We start from the raw sequence: 21956 nt of genomic DNA, 5'->3' as shown, positions 1-21956 counted from the left end.
TCAAAGTGACTAACGAGAGAGCATTAAATTCACCGACTTTATGAAATTGAAATTCATTTTAAGGGAGTATTTCTTCACGGATGCTCAAAACACAAAGAGTTACCATGTTTCATGTCATAAACAGCAACATTTCTGAAGCCCAGTATCATAAGAGATAATGAGACAGTAAAACTAATCTCAGGAACCAATAGTTTGGTCCCAAGATCAATCTCACATGCCCTCCGATTTCCCCAAAGGAGTCCACGGAATCCTTACTCAACTAACCATAGGCCTCCCAACAAAGAATGCACACCGGCAAGTGAAAGGGGATCAATTAAAAGCAAACACTGGTGGGGTCTTATAGTCAATCTTACATTTCTGACTTCCGTTCCGAAAAGGCATCCCCTCTCCCTCATGCATTCAAACACGGGACCCATTCTTCTGCTTTCACTGCTTCCTTAGCTACAGCAATTCTCCATTGGTAATCATCCGGTTACTGTGTATCCAGCTGCAGAGCTTTTGGCTTGTGCTCGTTCAGCAGCAATCTCCGGAATCCGGCAGCAACAGCTTGACCAATCCGTTTGACTTATCTGGTCCACTGCTCAATAACTTGGCTGCGACTATTTAGGAGAACCTCTTCTTTCTCTGCTTCAAGATGGGAACCGCCACATCAACCAGCGGATTACTTCCCTGGTGCACCGGGATCGACACCACTACATCGACTTGTGGATTGCATCGATCCTCAAGATGTCGTGGGACTAACCTCTGCAGTGTCTCAGGAACTGTCTTTACTGCTTGTCAACCACATTGGGGACTAAAAGGTCTTCTTCAGATGTCCTCATAGTCAGTTACGTTTTGCTGTGCGGTGGATTTAGACGTAAATATGTGAGGTGTCCTAACTGCTTTCATTGTATAGTGTGTTGCTTTGACATCCTGTGGGGTGCACCTAGCTCCTTCAGGGTTGCCTTCAGAAAGGCAATTATTGAATTGTATGAGCGAGGTCGGACCCCCCCTTCCCGAACATCAGACCAGAGGGCGAAGGATTGAGCTAAACAATTATGCAATATATTGGGAGCTACATTGACCCCTTCAGCAAGTCGGAATGGACACCGATTCGTCGGGGGACGATATGCAGTTCTCAGAACCGAAACAGTGCACGCCACAAAGAACATCCGGAAGGCTAGACCCACCTCCACCAAGATCTGTGCTAACCTCACTCCGACAATGAAATCATAGGATAATTTTATTTTGAGACTTATACCGTTAGGGCACCGAGGAAAAAAAATTAATTCAACATTTTTAAAGAAAAATTAAATAGAATTAAAGAAATTCCGAAATAATGGTTATTCTCCGAGTTAACCAATCATGTAAGAGCCTGCGCTTCAATCCATACCCAAAACGCTTCCCTTGCGGAATATGTGATGGTCATGGGACGGACTAGAAACGTTAGAGCAATTGGGACCGTTACCGACTGAATTGATGATAAAGAAACCGAAAATGCCTAAGTGGCGCGCGCTACCACTAAGGGCTTATCCGCAGTTTAGATATCTTACGATATCTCCGACAATTTCCCTGAAAGGCATATGCCAAAGCTACTTAAAGAAGCAGTCCAAGGAAAACCGTAAAAAAAAAGAAATACATGCACCTCCTGAAGGTTGAAGACCATAACCTCTAACAGAAGCTATCCAGGGGTATAAAAAAACTGTCAAACTGGAAACATGATTAAAATCCGAATATTCAATATAAGAAATACCGACCGAAAAGAAATAAAGATAAGTTAATCTGGCTTTATATCCTTCTTGTGAAACCGACCCGCACTGCCCGTAAGAACATCTTCCAGGTCATAAGTGTCTCCTTGACGTGAAATTACTTTCGCCTTAATCCAAGGCAAGAATTTGTGTTGAATGCCCTTTGCGGCATCAGATTGGCCAAAGTTTCGCCTCCAGACCGTTTGTCCGACCGATAAAGTCTGAGGCCTCTTTCGCAAATTGTAATGCCGAGCAGCCGAATCATGGGCACGTTTTAATCTCTCAGGGACAAGATCGCGGGCTTTTCTTAACTCTTTTAACCGGGTTTTAAAGTCTTGAGGAGAGCGCTGCTTAAGAATGGAATATTGTTCAGCATGAGTCACCATATCTTGACCAAAATTTAAGAAATATGGTGTAAACTTTGTGGATTCTTGGACAGAAGAATTCACTGCCCCCTGGATTTCAGGAAGATAGTCCGCCCATTCCCTGTGTTCTTTCTGAATAAAAGACCGTATGGATGTAATAATAGTCCTATTCATTCTTTCTGTAGGATTCGCCTGTGGATGGTAAAATGGGGTCTTAAAGTGTTTAATTCCATAGTGGTCTAAAGTTTCCTTGAACATATGGGACTGAAACTGAACTCCATTATCCGAAATAATAACCTCCGGGACTCCGTAAACATGAAACACAGACTTACATAAAGTTTGGACAAGGAGTGGCGTTTTTGCATTCCTCAAAGGAAACAGCAGCACAAATTTTGAAAATTTGTCAAGAACTACCAAAAGATCGGTGAATCCCTGCCGGGACCGCACCAAGGGACCGACGTAGTCGAGACAGATTGTTTGCCAAGGCTGTTTTGCCTCAACAAGTTTCCCCATGGGAGGAGCCAACGCGATATTAGGCGCTTTGGAGGCCTTGCAACCGTCGCAATTTCTTATCCAACGCCGTACATCACTCCGCATCTTCGGCCAATAATAATATTCCCGAAGACGGTTGTAGGTTTTAGAGAAACCCAGGTGTCCACCCGACGGGTCATTATGGAACTTTTTAAGGTATCCTTCCTGATCTCGTTTACCCACCACCAATTTCCAACGGTGCCCCACAACTCCTAAAGAATTCTTCTCTCTACAGTTTTTGTATAATTTCCCATCTTCGGTTCGGTACTGAGGATATTTTTGAGGATCATTGGCAACGGCCGAATACAAAGAATCGTATTGCGGATCAGGAAGATGTGCAAGGGAATCGACTGCTAAGCAACGGGACAAGGCATCCGGAACGACGTTTTCACGGCCAGGCCGATGGGTTACCTCGAAATCAAATCCCTGCAACCGAAGGATCCATCGAGCCAACCTACCCTTGGCATCTTTCAATTTTAAAAGCCATATTAAGGCCGAATGATCCGTCTCGAGATAGAATTTTGCACCTATCAAAAACTGTTTGAACTTCTCGATGCTATACAGAACACCTAGAAGTTCCTTTTCAGTGGTGGTATAGTTCTTTTCCGCTGAGGTGAATTTGCGTGACATATACGCTATAACCCTTTCCTCCCCCCCCAATTTCCTGGACTATCACCCCCCCACAGCCAAAATCACTCGCATCAGTTTTAACCCTGAACGGCTTAGAATAATCCGGTGTTGCGAGAATAGGGGCAGAGACCAATAAGGATTTGAGACTTTGGAAGGCATGATCTGCTTGCGAACTCCACTGAATGGTGGTAGGATTACCTTTAAGAAGATCAGTCATAGGGGATACAACCGAAGAAAAATTAGGGATGAATTTCCTGTACCAGGAAAACATTCCTACCACTTGCCGGAGAGCTTTAACCGTGGTCGGAACAGGCAAATCCAAAATTGCATTCACTTTCTCGTTATTAGTTGCAATTCCGGATGAAGAGAGAGTAAAACCGAGAAAAGTAAGGCTTTCCACACAAAACTTCGACTTGGCTACATTAATGGTTAAGTTCGCCTTCCTCAAACGGCTTGCCACCTCATTCATTCATTCATTCATTCATTCATTTTCAACCGCTTATCCCTATTCAACATCTTAATATGTGATTCAAAATCCGGAGTGACAATCAAAATATCGTCAAGGTAGTGGAAAACTTGATTTTCCAGATCATGCCCCAGGACTTGAGACATTAGTCTGGCCATTGACATTGGAGAGTTGACCAGTCCAAAAGGAGTACGCTTGAAACAGTAAAGTTTCCTCCCAGGCAATGCAAAACCGGTCTTGGGCTGTGACTCTTCGTCCAAGGGGATCTGAAAGAAGGCCTCAGAAAGGTCTATTGACGATAAATAGTATAGAAAAAGTTTGTGGCTCATCAAGATTAATTAAAGGCGGATCAGACTCATCCAAAAAAACATCAAATTCAAAAGGATCGGAATATAATGCATCCTGAGGGGAATCATTATTGTACAGAAATTGATTAATGGAATTTAATGAAGACAGGGAACTATTCAAAGAAATGGAATCAGAAAAATCATTAAGTGGATAAGAGTCTTGGAGTTCATCGTCGATGAAAAACTCAATAGGATCTACAAGCGCGTTTTTTACAATCCCCCCTTTCCCATCACCCCGGAGGACCGTTGAACAATTCTTATTCGAGGTTCGCGTCCTCCCTACGACCTCGAACCATCTCCCCCCGCACCACGACAGTTAGGGCAATTCTCACGAATCGTATTTTCCCTACCGCAACCAAAACATAAGATGGAGGCTCTCATGGGCTGAGTACAATCCCTAACCAAATGGTGACCCAGGAAACAGTTCACGCAAAGGGGATAGCGCGGTGAGGACGAATTAGAGGTTCTGTTGCGCTCATATTTTCGGTCCTGTGTTGAGGAATAGCTCTTCCGAAATTGTTGGGTATTATTAGGCTTTGAGGGGTTCGAAATCGTAGAAACTTCCTCGACCTCATTAACCCTAGCAGTCCGGGATCGAGGTTCAGGTGCTGCAAGCAGCGAGTTATTCTCAACAGTGGTTACGGCTCTTTCCAATTCCTGCAAGGTATTAAAATTCATTAAAAGAATGGCGTCCCGAATTTGAGGAATTAGGTTACGCCTAATAAATTGAATTTGAGAACAAGAGTCCATAGGTACCCCAAGCTCACGGAAAAGGGAATAAATTTCAGCAAGAAACACCCCGACCCTCTCACCATCACGTTGTCTGCGCTCCTCCAACCTACGCCTGACCGACAAATCCCCGTCTAAACGACCAAAGGTTGCAGATATTGCTCGAGAAAAATCTGTCCAATTAGAGAAAAGTTCGCAGGACCTATACCATGTAAGGGCGTCTCCAGAAAGACAGAGATGCATAGCCGAAAGGGTTGAGTCAATGGGCACCTTCTGAGTCAGGGCCATTTTCTCCATATCCCGAAGAAAATTTCTCACTTTTAATCCCTTAGAATCCCCTGTAAATACAAATCCCCAGTCCTTAACAGGGATAGGCTTATAAACCTGTCTTGCACGGACGCTAAATCCCCCGGAAGAGAGATCAACCTCCTCCACTCGATCATCCCTATTTCCCAAATCTCGACGATCGGAATTGTTTGATGGATTTGGGAAAGGGTTTTCCAAATTTGGGACCGGCCGATCATTCCCTTCGTTACGAAAATGGTTTGTATTTGAATTAAGATGCTGAACTTCCTCCAACCTCCTCATCATGGCGGACATCATGTCAGTAAGACTTCTAATTGAATTCTCCATTTGGGATACCCGAGTCTCCATAGATGTAGAAGGGACATTTGAACTACCAGGAATAGTCATGGTTATATTTCCACGACCTCTTCCAAATGAACCACTGGAAGCCAAGGAACCAGTAGGGGATGGGTGTCGAGGGTCACGTGGGTCATCCCGAGTGATAACCATGATTGGTGGAAATGTTCAAAGTTCAGACAAAATTAAGAGACAATTAAATAGTACTGCTATATGAGGACCAAGAGAGATTTTTGTTCAGACAAAAATCAATTATTATCTAAATCCACAAAATGGAACCAAAAATTGATCACAATTGTGAACTTATATGAAAAAATCAGGCCAAAAAAATTAAATTCTAAAGACGGGATAATCCCTGGGTACAAAGGCTTAATGGTCAACCCGTTAATCCAAATTAACCAACAGTACTCTTCTATTGTACTGCCTCCAGCTATGGACAAAGTGGCGCGTGGCAAAAATGCACAAAAATTATTTTTCTAGTCCACAAATCTGACAAGAACGCCTGAATTCTTTTAAAATATTTTACGAATTATCCGAATTTAACTTTCAAAACCCCTCTTATCCCACTGCACACACCTTCACAGGACAAAACAAAAGCATACAAATATAAGGAATTTCAAATTTATCCTAATTATGAATATGAAATGCTCAGATTTTTTTCTTATTAACCCCTTGTTGCCCGGATAGCGAAGATCGCTTAAAAAAAATAAAATTATTGCACAAGGTGCTTCTACATTTCCACCCTCAACCCGAGATTAGGTGATATCTGAGCTTAAATTACTTTAAAGTTACTGAAAATGGGCCAAAAAATAAGGAAAAGAATAAAATTAAACTAAAACTCAGTCACAATTATGAGACTCCCGCAAATATGGGTTAATCGAGCGTTTGTTGGGCGCCAAATATAAGGGTTAAAGTCTCTTTTTGAAGAATTTGCTGATTTTTCCGAATTCCTTTCCACCAAAACTCCCTTCAGATTTCACCTCCGACTTCTCTTTCCCCTCCACCCGACCTTACCTGTGACGTATCACTTTATTCCCCTCGAGAATTGCAGAGACAAACTTAGATTTTACCCCCTCAACTCCCTTTAGTAGAATCAATCGATTTAAAAAGAAAAAGAATTGGAGTGTTTAATGGGGAAGATCTTATTTTTGGCCCTTATAAAATTGAACCATATTATAATACTATTAATCACATGCAATACACATATAAATGTCTACTTAAGGTTTTCTTGGGTTAAGGGTCCACAATCTCCGACACTATTCACTTCATCCCCTCTGAAGCTATGGGTGTTCCAACTCTGATGCGAAGCTGGGTGTTTGATGAGGAGAGTTGTAAAGATGTTCAGGATACTCTGTGTCCTCAAGTGTAGATAGTATTTTACACCGAATGGGGATCTCTCGGTGCTGTAGAACCAGGAGATTAACTTCTTTCAGTGGGAAGGAGATATCTCTGACAGGCCGTGTATAAAGGAGATCACCTATAAGAAGTGAAGGGGCGATGATCACGATTCAGGAGACTTCTGGGAGGGTCTCCACCAATATTCTTCCATAAAGGGGCTTCTTTAATCCGGAGTGAGGCCTCAACAAGCCCAGCGTCTATCCAATATCCGAAACCGCCGGAAGTGTAAACCGGGTGATTGGCTGATCGCTGACTTCCCTCTTCCTGTCCAGACTTTCCACCGTCAACACGTCACCGCTCACTCACAATTTAGTTCACTCACTTCCTATGTAGAAGAGAACTATTTTAAGAAGTTTCCTTCACTGATCCTCCACCCAGACTAACCCCACCTCCCAACTTCACAAATTTTATACTCCACAGGCGGTGGGACGAAGTCACACACATATACACCCAAAACGGCACAAGATATCTGGAACCAGAGGGCTAATAGAGCAAACTTCATGTCGCCTTTCAAACGTGGGTTTATTTGCAACGGAAAAACACGTTATAAGTGTGTTGGCTGATTCTCTGCCTTTGGTAGAGACTTCGGCCCGCACCCAATTGCATGCCTCTCGGCGTTTGTCTTCCCGCCACCCAAAACACACATGAAACATGTTGTGCGTGAAACATGTTTGAAACATGAGGCATCTTCAAGGGGCGGCAAACTAGCGACAATGAAATTCGCAGTGAGTATACCAAACAGGAATTTTTGGGCTTTATTGCCAATTTAAATAATGATAGCTCCCAGAACTCAGCGCCGCAAGGCAGGGGCGTAAATAATTCTGAGCAACCCACCGTCGGGATAAATGGGGAATATTCCGGCAGTGGTCAAACTAATTCCCCATCTACACCTACTGTGAATGTTGCAGCTGACACAGTTAGGAATAAAATAAGCTGCATTCAAGCTAATTTGCACCACTGCCGCGCAGCCATGTCATGCATGGATGAGAAGCTGGCGGTGGTGCAAGCTTGTATCGGACTGTTTCAAGAACCTTGGACGGTTCTAAATAAAGTTAAAGGGGTTGATATTAGACGCGGAAATCTGTATTTCAGCAGCCGTGGGAATAACAAGGTCAGGGCATGTGTTTATGTCTCTAAAGACATCAATGCTATGTTCCTTTCTCAATACTCCACTGGAGACCTAGTGGCTGTGAAGGTAGAGACTGCTCTTGGAAGACGGGAGCTGGTCTTAGCCTCGGCTTATTTGCCATATGACGCAACTGATCCGCCTCCGTCTCGTGAGTTAGCGGATTTGGTTGCGGCGTGTGAGAGGAACTCATGGGAGCTTCTCGTGGGGGCTGATGCTAATGCTCATCACATAGCATGGGGTAGCATTGGCGTCAATGCACGTGGGGAGTCTCTCCTGGGATTTATCTGCACGAATCAACTCGAAATTATAAATGTTGGTGACAATTCCACTTATGTCGACAGATGTAGGAAAGAGGTCATTGACATTACACTCGGTACAAGACTCGCGGCTGAGCTAACTACTGGTTGGCACGTGTCGGATTGTCTGACTATGTCTGATCATAGGAGGATTTATTTCGACATTTCAGCCCCAACTAACAGTCCGAAATCATTCCGTAATCCTCGGAAAACGAACTGGTTGGTATTTAATCAGTCCCCTCCTGAGGATTGGCGAGGAGATGGGTAATTGCCAAGGGACGCTGTGAGCATTGAAAACTCGGTTAAAAAACTGAATTCGGCTTTGCTCACGGCATATGAAAAGGCGTGTCCACTCTCAATAAGTTTAAATAACAATAAAGGTAAACCGTTGCCTAGGGAACTCTGCCTATTAAAACAGAGAACAAGAAAATCTGTTAACAGAGCCCAAAATACGATGCTGGATCGCGACTGGGAAGAAGCGGCCGCTCGTAAAAGGGAATATAAAAAAGCACTGAGAAAATGGAAAATGGAGAATTGGAGGGAGTTTTGTTGTCATATCATGGCTGTGAAGGAAGCGGCCAGGATTAAGAAGATTCTATCCAAAGATCCCTTAGAGAGGCTAAGCGTGCTGAGGGCGTCCAGTGGGATCCATACGGATTCTGCGGACCAAGTCACTCGCCTACTTCTTGACACGCACTTTCCGGACTGTCACATTGATAGTACGGAATCAGTAGCAATACAACCTGAGCTTTATTCGGGGAACCAACGTGATTGAGGAAAGGCCTTTGAGATCGTCACATCTGAAAGTGTCACATGGGCAATCAGCAGCTTTTCACCATGCAAAACGGCAGGCATGGATGGCGATGGCCGCATGGGAAGGGGGCAAAAAGATGAAAATGAGATGAATAAATTGAATTGAATTGAATTGAATTTTTCCGGCATTGCTTCAGTATGCTGCGGAGATCATTACTGTGCCGCTTGTGAACCTTTTTTAGGGCGTGTCTTGCCATCGGGTATGTACCTCACACTTGAAGGCGAGCGCGAGTAGTATTTATTCCAAAACCAGGTAGAAGCAATTACGATGACCCTAAGTCCTTCAGACCTATTAGTCTGACATTGTTCTTGCTAAAAACCCTGGAGAAGCTCTGTGATAGGTATACTAGGAGTCGGATTCTTGTGAAGAATCCGTTAAATCCTATGCAACATGCCTATCAAAGAGGAAAGTCAACAGAATCGGCTCTCCATCAGTTAGTAAGCCGTATCGAAAAATCGCTTAGCGACAAAGAAATTGCTCTCGTTGCTTTCCTGGACATTGAGGGAGCCTTCGATAAGGTCAACTCTACAGTTCTGGCTAGAGCGATAAGAGAATTTAAACTAGGTCGAACCCTAGAAAGATTTACCACTAGCTTAGTTGGAAACCGCATTGTGGAGGCGGAGGTACACGGTGCATGCCTGTCGGCAGCTGTGAGCAGCGGTTGCCCCCAAGGAGGTGTACTGTCTCCCCTCCTATGGTCCATGGTGGTTGATAGCTTGCTGGTGCAACTTAACTCAGCGAACTTTTATACACAAGGTTACGCTGATGATGTCTACATTGTCATACGGGGGAAATTTCTATCTACACTGTGTGATCTTATGCAGAGGGCATTAAGCATCGTTGAAGGCTGGTGTTGTTCCCGCGGTCTCATGGTTAATCCCGAAAAGACTGCTCTCATCGCTTTCACGAAAAAGTACAAGCTGGAGGGTATAGGGCACCCAAATTCTTTAGGAAAAAACTTACTCCACAGAAAGAAGTAAAATACCTTGGTATTCTACTTGACCAAAGACTCACATGGAAGAAACATCTGGAAGACCGTATCACATCGGCCACTAGATCGTTCTTCTCATGTCGACGTTTACTCGGCAGATCTTGGGGTCTGTCGCCGAAAATTACACTATGGATGTATCAAGCCATTTATAAAATATACTATATAAAATCCTTGCTTTACCTTTTCGTGAAGAAAATCATAGTCATATCGCCAAATTACAATACAAATATATTGCGATTGATACTCTTCAGGAACAATACACTCTCTTTTCGGATATTCAGTATCAAAAATGTACTAAAGTTAATAGTCTCTATATCTGTAACGCACATATACTCTTTTCGTCAATGGTTCCATCTTGCGAAGTATCAGTCTTGAAAAATAAATCTGATTACTGTGTCTTGACAAATTACGAATTTGACCATAATATTTGGATTTATCTAAAACGTAACACATATCTGTATATTGTTCAAGAGCCAACAAAAATTCAAGTAATTTGCAGAATGGATAGAAATCCTGTATATCGTACAATAGAGAGAAAAGGTGTAGTCGAACTGAGAACAGGTTGTTATTTAAATGATAAAGGCATTCAGCTTCATGCAGCTCCGAAAATTACTATTTCTTCAACGCCATAATATGTCTTTCACAAAAATTTAAAATTTAGGCAAATTTCTTTTAAAGAATATTTTATGAATAATACCCCTGTAACTCTGACCTCGAGTACAAATTCGGAACACTTGCAAATTTTAATAAAACGAACTAACGAATTTAAAAATACAATTGAAGAAGTTCAGGAAACATTTTCGGGTTTTGATGGACTTGAAGATAACAATAACATATTAATTCCATCCCTTACAGTACCATCTGCACTTGTTATAGTTTTAATTGTTTATTTCTTATATAAATTTTTCAAAAAATCTATTCAGAAAACCGAGTCTAATACGGTATTACAGTCTCAGTCTTCTAATGTGCAAGTAACGCCACAGATTGCGCTATTACCGAGCCAAAGTGTAGTAATAACTGAGCCATCGATTTCGCAACCACCTGATATACCTGTAAATGATTCATCTAACGTAGTTGTAGATCCATCTCTCCGTCAACAAGTACCAAGAATAAATTATATCACACTATAGAAAATTATATATTTGCATAGAAAAGCTACTTTTGGTAAACCAATTACTTTTATATGAATTAAAAAAGGGTTTTTTTTTAAATTTTATCTTTATTATTCTTCATATACTTCCAATACAGTAGTTTACAAATTATATGAAAATGCAACGGTTAACAAAACCGTAAATTTATTATTTACTTTCATTTTCATCTCTTTTCATCACTTAATTTCTTTTTTTTTTAAATATGTATATCAGGAGTTCTATTACTTTTATATTATACTTGCCGTCATTAATAGTAATTATTTTTTTTCTTTCGTCTCATCATGCACTTTCATTTTTATTTTCTTCCTTCACTTCATTTTTTTTAAATAACATAATTTAGTAAAATCATTTTACAAATTGTTGCATACACATTTTTTTTTAATTGTCGCATATAGTGTTTTGTTGTTTTTTTTTAATGTCCTTTGAATATTTATTTTTCCTAAGTAAAATGTTACCTCCGAGCCTTAAAAATTTTCACACTTTTAGAAAATAAAGGAAAATCAATTAAGAATAGTTTAACTCAATCATTTTCTCAGCATATGCTACATCTTTTCAATTTTCCTTTTTTTTGTAATACATTAATTATTTGTTATCTACATATCCTATTAGGTGAGATTCTTAACAATCTCACCTACTATAATCCTAACAAAATTTCATGTCGTCCGATCGACCTCAAACTTGGCCAAAATGTGTTTCGCCACTTCCTGATCACGAACATATGGGGGGCCAAGTAACGTTCCCTTCCGGCCGGCCGGCCGCTTTTTGGAGCTTAATAGCTCCTAAACTACAAAAGATATCGACTTGCGGTTTTCGGCAAAGGTTAAATATCGGGTGAAAATTGCAACTTTGTGCATTGACCCCCCACCCCCCACCCTTCCTTCCAACATTTTTAAGACCCTCATTTTTTTGTTTTCTTAATGGCTCCGCAGCTATGGCATCGATCGGACTCTAATTTTAGTATGTTATAGCCGGGCCTTAGAGCTTTCCATCAATACTAAACTTAAGGTCCCCCGACCCCCCTGACCCGAGCTATAAGGGTCCAAAAAAAAAATTCTTAAAATGGCCATAACTCCTGTTCTAATTGTCAGAATTTAAAAAGTGAGGGAGTTTTAGAAAGATCTCATGAAATGCTACTCACCTTCTAACATCACAAGTTCATAAAACCACCGCTAGGGGCGCTATTTTTTAAAAGAAGATTTTTTAATTTTCTAAATTAAATAACTCAAAAACTCCTTTATGCATCGGACTGAAATTTTAGTATGTTGTAGCCCTTGATCATACCTATCAAACAAAAAATACTTAAGTCGATCTAAAACACCTGACCCGAGCTATAAGGGGTCAAAGTTTGAAAATTGACCGGTCTCTATCTCCGGTTCTAATTAACAAAAAAAAAAAGAAGGGAAACGGATCTTGTGGATTTTTGGCGTCGCGGGATTTGGCAGAGTAGCTGTGCGGGGTGATATCATTATACCACCCCGTCCCTCCGGTAAACATTATTATTATATAAAATAACTGAGAACATCTTGTGCTGCCCTGAGTTCTTTTTCCCCAGTTGCGTCTCTGTACATCACGGATACAGTGAGACATGCCTTCAAACCGTGTACTCTGCTGCAGCTGCGACTCTGCTATTACGCCGGTCAGATCTCCGGGTGTGCAGTGTTCCGGGGTCTGCCTGCGTTGGTACCATTTCGACTGCGTTAATCCGGTATTATCGCCTGAAACCATCGCTGCCATAAACCTTGGTAACGCCGCGTGGACCTGCTCGAGGTGCTCGAGCCTTAGACGACGATCGACCACACTGAGTGCCCCTAGATCCCTAGAGGGGTTGATGTCTATTGTGGAGGCCTTGAATTCTCGTGTTGCTGACCTGGAATCCACCAACTCGGAGCTCTATGAGCGCGTTCTTCAATTGAGCTCTTTTGAGCTCGAATATAAACGCTCAACGGCTGGTCTGCTGGCGGAAAACGCTGCTCTGTCCCGAAGAGTTTCTGTGCTTGAGGCCGGTCTTTTGCGCCTGGAGACCGCAGGATCCAACAATCGAGAGGACTCTGTTCGAAGAATTGAATCATTGATAGACCATCACTCCTTAAGTAGAGTCTCCGGTGAGGTTTCCTTTCGAGATGCTCTTCAAGTATCGGGCTCTGGCGGCGACATCAGCCCAATACAGAGGCCTCCTACTCCATCTCGCAATGAGTCGCTGAACCGTGGAGTGGATTTGAAGGATCGTCCTGGCCCATCTAGACGTGATCACCCTGAACTTTTGGGTGCCGATTCGAATACTGTACCCCCAATTCCCGGCCCGTCAGTTGTTGATTTGGACAGTCGTGGAAATCGGAAAGTGAAACGGCAAAGCGTAAAAGACGCGAGCTGATTGGGGGTTCTGCGGCTGAGATGGGTGATTTCAGGACGGCCCCGGTGTCTGATGCTCGACAGCCTTCCGGTCTTGGCTGGGTATATGTTACCCGTGTCCACGTGGATGTTACAGAAGAGATTCTACGTAGACATGTCTCTGATCTAGGGGTGGAGTCGCCAACTGTGGTTCGTGTTATTCTGCCGTTAAATCGCACTGGGGTCGCCGGATACTCTGCTTTCCGTGTTGGTGTGCCGAGGGACTGTGTTCAGGGTCTTCTGCGGAAGGCATGGCCTAGTGGCGTACATGTGGGCAGGTGGTTTTTTTCGGCGGAGGCGACGCCCATCTCCCTAGCCCTGTCACCGTCTCTCCTGATGAATTTTCTATGACGACCTCGGCTACACACAATGATATAAATGAATTATCAGAATTTATAATAGCCCATGTAAACGCGAGGAGTTTGTGGTGCCACATTGATGAGGTGCGGCTCCTTCTGTGCGACTTCAGGTTCTCGGCGCTGTGTGTCACGGAGACCTGGTTGAATGATTCTATTCTTCTTGCTTCTGTTGCGGCTGCCGGTTACAGGCTCTATCGGTGTGATAGGGGATCGGGGAGGGATGGTGGAGTCGCTATTTATCTCTCGGACCGATTTGTGGCGTCTGTTCACTCGTCGGGTGTATTAGGGCCGGTTGAGTACCTATCCTTAAATGTTTCCCACCCTAACTCTTCTTTTGCATTCATTGTTTGTGTGTGTGTTACTATCCGCCCCCCGTGAGATCGATTGAACCAATTGAGGAGCTCTTCGATCTTTTGGCTCCGTTCAGTTGCTATTTCATATTAGGTGATTTCAATATTAATTTACTTCAACCTAGTCGTTTAACTACTGACTTTATTTCCGCTTGCAACATTTTCTCTCTTTTGCACCTGCCTTTCTCTGCTACTCGGGGTCAGTCTTTGCTAGATCTAGCATTGCTTCCATGCGATTGTGAGCAACTACTTCGTTCGTACGGTCAGCAGAAGCTCGCGGGTATTTCTGATCACGATATGATTCAGTTTTCTTTCTCCATTCCGAAGGTTGACAGGACTAATCGTTATCGTTTGGTTAGGTATCTCAAGCGAGTTAATGTGGACTCCCTTCTTGAAGCTGCTGTCTCCATGGATTGGCAGTCGATCAATTCATTGGAAACGGTGGATGAACGTGCAGAAATGCTCAACGATTTTCTGTGCTCTCTTTTTGAGTCTCACGTCCCTTACAAAAGGATTCTTTTGCATAATCCCAGGACCCCTTGGATGCGTCCGCACATTTTGAAGGCCATCCGTGACCGCGATAGAGCTTATAGGGAATGGAAAAGGTCTGGTCAGCCTTCTCATTGGTCCTCCTTTAAGATCTTACGTAATAAGGTGAGAACTTTAATACGGGATGCGAAGTCTGGATACTACCATCAACAATTTGCGCAGATTGGCGCAATGTGGGCAGACTGGGACTAAAAAAGGCCTCGAATTCATCTGAGGCTGACCCGAACGAGCTTAACTCGTTTTTTTGCTCCATGGGGCCTCGCCGGGATTGTCCCTACCCTACTCTTTCAGAGATTGTAGTTCCGGAATTTAATTTTCAGTATGTTACCTCACAAGCTGTTTCTTCAGCTGTGTCGCGGGTTAAATCTTCGGCGGTTGGAATTGACGGAATATCCCTAGATTTCATCCGTATTCTTTTACCTGTTATACTCCCGTGTATCACAGACCTTTTTAATTTTGCAATCACTTCTTCATCTTTCCCACTTGCTTGGAAGAGAGCTGTTGTTGTTCCTATCCCGAAGGTGGCTACTCCTGCATCTGCCTCGGATTTTAGACCAATTAGTATCTTGCCCGCCCTCTCAAAGCCTCTGAGATCATCCTTCTGGACCAGATGTCTGCACATTTGGATCGCTATAATTTCTTATGTGAATTTCAGTCTGGATTTCGCAAGAATCACAGCACTGTTTCGGCTCTCCTTAAAGTTAATCATGACATTGCATTGTCTTTGGATAGAGCCATGTTCAGCATTCTGGTCCTCCTGGACTTCTCTAAGGCTTTTGACAGCATCCCTCACGATCTACTTTGTAATAAACTTGAGAGACTTTTTGGCTTTTCTACGGTGTCCGTCCGTCTCATTTCGTCTTACCTTGCTTCCAGATCCCAGGTAGTGAGGTCCGGCGAATCAACCTCGTCTCCCCTCGATCTCACTCACGGAGTCCCTCAGGGTACTATTTTAGGGCCCATTATGTTTTCCCTTTTTATAAATGATCTCCCGCAAGCTCTCAGGTTCTGCGGATATCATTTGTATGCCGATGATCTACAGGTCTATTGCTCTGGGGATCCGTCTCATTCATCATACGCTTTTGAAGCGGTGAATGATGATCTGGAGAGAATCACTTTATGGGCCTACAACAATGGCCTTGTGCTGAATGCCAAAAAGTCTCATGCATTGGTCATTCACTCTAGAGGTAGGAATCCTTCGCCGCATCCGCTTTATCTTTCGGATGAAGTGATCCCGCTCTCCTCCAGAGTGAAGAATCTTGGTGTCATCTTCAATGACACTCTTACCTGGTCGGATCACATTGCAGAGATCTGTCGGAAGGTTTTTCTTACCTTGCGTACATTGCGGCGCTTTCAATCCTTTACGCCCCAAAACACTAGATTGCTAGTGGTTAGGGCGCTGATTGTGCCCTTCTTCACCTATGGGTGTGAACTGTTCTTTCGAGCACAACATGACGCTCTAAATCGTCTGAGACTGGCATTTAACTCATGTTTGCGGTATGTCTTCGGACTTCGTAAATATGATCATATTTCTGCATTTATCGACTCTATTCTCGGTCTTCCACTGCCCGGTTATCTCGATACCCATGTGGTGGATTTCATCTCCAGGCTTCTTTCCACTGGTAAGCCGCGGTACCTCGCAGAGCTTGTGGTTGCTGGATCATCCTACAGGTCTTCGTGTCTCCGTGTGCCCAGTTCAGGGAGTCGTAATTTTCGCAACTCCATTTTTGTAGAGGGTGTCATACTGTGGAACACTTTGCCCAGAGAGCGAAAGAGGGGGCTTATCCTGAATCATGTTGCCTCTGCAGGCTCCTAATTTACCTTATTTTTTGTATAGGGCCACTTTTGTACAGAGGACAGTTTGTCCTATTTTAAATTAAATAAATTGAAATTAAAATTGAACATAGCGACCTAAATTTTGGGTTTTTGGTTTTGTCTCGATGAGCACTTTCAGATGGAAGTTCAAAAAGTCACCACAGGTGGCCCTGTGATAGCGTCAAAATTCGTCAAAATTCAAACTCATTTATCTCAAAAATTCCTTTGTGCAAGTTAATGAAATTTTAGAGTGTTGTAGTCCAGTCTAGGACGTTTCCACAATGGTGCGTAAGTGCGCTGTGGTTGCAATAGAACCGGAGATATGAGGGGTCAAATTTCACAAAATTCAAATATCATATCTCCGGTTTTATGTGACCGATTTTAATGAGTGAGGGCTTAAACGAAAGATCTCACCAAATGCTACAACTTTCTAGAACATTTGAACTTTGTGGGACCAACACCAGGGGCGCCACAGTCGAAAAACCAATTTCAATATCACATAACCTCAATTATCTCGACTGTCGCTGAACCGATTTTGACGATTAATTCGACATAATTGTAGGGAACATTTGTCTCTATATTTCGTCCATACATCATTTTCCGCTCAGGCTACGCTATCACTCCTATTTTGCCGTTTAAGTGTGAAAAAGTTGATTTTTCCTATAATAACGTTTTGAAATCACTCAGATGCCAATTTGACTGCCTCTACTCCACAAAGACAATTAAAATATGGTTTTAAATGGAAAGTCCCAGAAAATATAACAATTCTTTGATATAGTTGAAGTTCAACGAATGACTACTTGGGGCACTCTGGATGAAAAAACGAGTAAAGAAACAAAAAACCTCGCTTATCTTGACTTCTGAGTAATCGATGAGATCATGTTCTATGGGAAAATTATAGAGAACTTTCTGGTCTACGTTTCACCCATATATCACTTTTCTGTCAGTTCATCCAAATCCTTGATATTTTGGTTTTAATACAAAATTTGTATAATTTCACGAATTTGATTAAAAATAACTGAATGGCGTCCCACGACTTCAGCTCTAAATCGAATTTGCATGCACTCCGAGTTAGCTCACATTAAGAATCTCACCTACATAAGCCGGTTAGGATTATCTGTCCGTTTTTATTTTAATTTATATATTTATATATTCATATATTGTGTAAAAAATTAACATAGATTTAAAGTAGATTTTTTACTTTTTTTCTGAATCTTCCCTTCAGTTTCTTCAATTACCTTTTGCTTACTATCGACCCCCAAATTTTATCTATTCGATAATACTCAAAAGCAGAGTTGTTGTTTTGTTTATTACTTTTCGTCGCTAAACCTTTCGCTTTTTTTCACCATTTTTTCTATAAATATGCAGTAAGATTTAAAAAAAAAATTAAGCCGCAAAATTAATTAAAATAATTTTTGTGTTTTTTTTCCTGACTACAGCACATTTTTCGAATGTAATAATTCTATTTATTCAAATAGAATTCTACAAGTAAACATATTAATATACAAAATTTTGCCTCACGTCAATCATTTAATAAGTGATAGTATTACAATATGTCTTGTGGATAATTTTAAGTGCTCGAACTCCAAGAGAGAGCAGTTTTCACAATCGACTTATTTTTTTCAACTTTGCAAAATTCTAGCTGCTAAACGGTAAGAGATATCAACTTCCGGTTTTCGGTGACACCCCACAACATCAATATATTCTATCTAACTAACTTACCCAAATTACCCCCCACCCCTTCATGCGCTCCCTATCCCCCAAAAATAGGCAAAAAATTTTGTTTTTCTAATTTTAAAAATAATTTGCCCTGACGATTTCCTTTATTTTTGGATATGTTATGGAGGTAGTCCAGCTGAACATTTCATTCTTAGACACCTATCACCGGAAAAATCGCCATCTTGAATTATTCAAGGCCAAAGGTCAACCAGCCTGGAGGGCCTAATTTTCAACGGATTTGGACAAATTTGGACATTTTTGAAAGATCTTTTAATTCTGAACCCGACTGCATCGGTCACAACCGGTGATGGATCGGGAAAGTAACGGTAATAGTCCTATTTAAAAAAAAAAACTGTTTTTCGCAATTTTCAGTCTTCTGACCCATTTAAAAAATCAACGGTAAGAGATATCAACTTCCGGTCTTCGGTGACCCCTCCTAAAATGACATTATCTTGAAAGTAATTTCTTTGGTTTTACCCCCTCCCCCTTCTTGCGCTCCCTATCCCCCAAAAATAGGCAAAAAATGAGGTTTTTCTAATTTTAAAAAAATTGACCCTGACGATTTCCTTCATTTTTGGATATGTTATGGAGGTAGTCCAGCTGAACATTTCATCCTTAGACACCTATCACCGGAAAAATCGCCATCTTGAATTATTCAAGGTCAAAGGTCAACCAGCCTGGAGGGCCTAATTTTCAACGGATTTGGGCAAATTTGGACATTTTTGAAAGACCTTTAATTCTGAACCCGACTGCATCGGTCACAACCGGTGATGGATCGGGAAAGTAACGGTAATAGTCCCATTTAAAAAAAAAACTGTTTTCCGCAATTTTCAGTCTTTTGACCCATATAAAATTTAAACGGTAAAAGATATCAACTTCCGGTCTTCGGTGACCCCTCCTCAAATGACATTATCTTGAAAGTAATTTCTTTGGTTTTACCCCCTCCCCCTTCTTGCGCTCCCTATCCCCCAAAAATAGGCAAAAAAATGAGGTTTTTCTAATTTAAAAAAAATTGGCTCTGACGATTTCCTTCATTTTTGGATATGTTATGGAGGTAGTCCAGCTGAACATTTCATCCTTAGACACCTATCACCGGAAAAATCGCCATCTTGAATTATTCAAGGTCAAAGGTCAACCAGCCTGGAGGGCCTAATTTTCAACGGATTTGGGCAAATTTGGACATTTTTGAAAGATCTTTTAATTCTGAACCCGACTGCATCGGTCACAATCGGTGGTGTATCGGGAAAGTAACGGTAATAGTCCTATTTAAAAAAAAAAAACTGTTTTTCGCAATTTTCAGTCTTTTGACCCATATAAAATTTAAACGGTAAAAGATATTAACTTCCGGTCTTCGGTGACCCCTCCTAAAATGACATTATCTTGAAAGTAATTTCTTTGGTTTTACCCCCTCCCCCTTCTTGCGCTCCCTATCCCCCAAAAATAGGCAAAAAAATGAGGTTTTTCTAATTTAAAAAAAATTGGCTCTGACGATTTCCTTCATTTTTGGATATGTTATGGAGGTAGTCCAGCTGAACATTTCATCCTTAGACACCTATCACCGGAAAAATCGCCATCTTGAATTATTCAAGGTCAAAGGTCAACCAGCTTGGAGGGCCTAATTTTCAACGGATTTGGGCAAATTTGGACATTTTTGAAAGATCTTTTAATTCTGAACCCGACTGCATCGGTCACAACCGGTGATGGATCGGGAAAGTAACGGTAATAGTCCTATTTAAAAAAAAAAACAGTTTCGCAATTTTCAGTCTTCTGACCCATTTAAAAAATCAACGGTAAGAGATATCAACTTCCGGTCTTCGGTGACCCCTCCTCAAATGACATTATCTTGAAAGTAGTTTCTTTGTTTTTACCCCCTCCCCCTTCATACGCTCCCTATCCCCAAAAAATAGGCAAAAAAATGAGGTTTTTCTAATTTAAAAAAAAATTGGCCCTGACGATTTCCTTCATTTTTGGATATGTTATGGAGGTAGTCCAGCTGAAAATTTCGTTCTTAGACACCTATCACCGGAAAAATCGCCATCTTGAATTATTCAAGGTTAAAGGTCGACCAGCCTGGAGGGCCTACTTTTCAACGGATTTGGGCAAATTTGGACATTTTTGAAAGATCTTTTAATTCTGAACCCGACTGCATCGGTCACAACCGGTGATGGATCGGGAAAGTAACGGTAATAGTCCCATTTTAAAAAAAAACTGTTTTTCGCAATTTTCAGTCTTTTGACCCATATAAAATTTAAACGGTAAGAGATATCAACTTCCGGTCTTCGGTGACTCTACCTCAAATGACATTACCTCGAACGTAATTTTTTTTGTTTTTACCCCCTCCCCCTTCTTGCGCTCCCTACCCCCCAAAAATAGGCAAAAAATGAGGTTTTTCTAATTTTAAAAAAATTGGCCCTGACGATTTCCTTCATTTTTGGGTATGTTATGGAGGTAGTCCAGCTGAAAATTTCGTTCTTAGACACCTATCACCGGAAAAATCGCCATCTTGAATTATTCAAGGTTAAAGGTCGACCAGCCTGGAGGGCCTACTTTTCAACGGATTTGGACAAATTTGGACATTTTTGAAAGATCTTTTAATTCTGAACGCGACTGCATCGGTCACAATCGGTGATGGATCGGGAAAGTAACGGTAATAGTCGTATTTTAAAAAAACTGTTTTTCGCAATTTTCAGTCTCTTGACCCATATAAAATTTAAACGGTAAGAAATATCAACTTCCGGTATTCGGTGACCCCACCTCAAATGACATTATCTTGAAAGTAATCTCTTTGGTTATACCCCCTACCCCATCATGCGTTCCCTATCCCCCAAAAATAGGCAAAAAATGAGGTTTTTCTAATTTTAAAAAAATTGGCCCTGACGATTTCCTGCATTTTTGGATATGTTATGGAGGTAGTCCAGCTGAACATTTCGTCCTTAGACACCTATCACCGGAAAAATCGCCATATTGAATTATTCAAGGTCAAAGGTCAACTACCCTAGAGGGCCTAATTTTCAACGGATTTGGACAAATTTGGACATTTTTGAAAGTTCTTTCAATTCTGAACCCGACTGCATCAGTCACAATCGGTGATGGATCGGGAAAGTAACGGTAATAGCCCTATTTTAAAAATACTGTTTTTCACACTTTTTCAGTCTTCTGACCCATATAAAAAATCAACGGTAAGAGATATCAACTTCCGGTCTTCGGTGACTCCACCTCAAATGACATTACCTCTAACGTAATTTTTTTGTTTTTACCCCCCCCCCCCCCTTCATGCGTTCCCTATCCCCCAAAAATTGGCAAAAAATGAGGTTTTTCTAATTTTAAAAAAAAAATTGGCCCTGACGATTTCCTTTATTTTTGGATATGTTATGGAGGTAGTCCAGCTGAACATTTCGTCCTTAGACACCTATCACCGGAAAAATCGCCATCTTGAATTATTCAAGGTCAAAGGTCAACTACCCTAGAGGGAATAATTTTCAACGAATTTGGACAAATTTGGACATTTTTGAAAGATCTTTTAATTCTGAGCCCGACTGCATCGGTCACAATCGGTAATG

At 41.7% G+C, this 21956-nt stretch overlaps 1 protein-coding gene across 1 annotated transcript; it reads left to right on the top strand.

Moving 5' to 3' along the window:
• The first annotated feature begins 6719 nt into the window (after positions 1-6719).
• LOC129808454 (uncharacterized) lies at positions 6720-8528 on the top strand. Its single transcript, XM_055858232.1, has 2 exons — positions 6720-6802; positions 7616-8528. The coding sequence occupies exons 1-2, from the start codon at positions 6720-6722 to the stop codon at positions 8526-8528; spliced, it is 996 nt and encodes a 331-aa protein (XP_055714207.1).
• Positions 8529-21956: the final 13428 nt, after the last annotated feature.

Source organism: Phlebotomus papatasi, chromosome 4 (genome assembly GCF_024763615.1).
Source record: "Phlebotomus papatasi isolate M1 chromosome 4, Ppap_2.1, whole genome shotgun sequence".
Lineage (NCBI taxonomy): Eukaryota > Metazoa > Arthropoda > Insecta > Diptera > Psychodidae > Phlebotomus > Phlebotomus papatasi.
Note: the sequence above shows the minus strand (reverse complement) of the source record. Positions and strands in the feature narration are given on the sequence as shown.

What these genes read in the sequence shown, in the direction of transcription:
- LOC129808454 (XM_055858232.1), top strand. Translation starts at nt 6,720, where the DNA reads ATGGGTGTTCCAACTCTGATGCGAAGCTGGGTGTTTGATGAGGAGAGT. An exon ending in GATACTCTGTGTCCTCAAGT is followed by an intron (nt 6,803 to 7,615) that starts GTAGATAGTATT and finishes AAATAATGATAG; the next exon opens with CTCCCAGAACTCAGCGCCGC.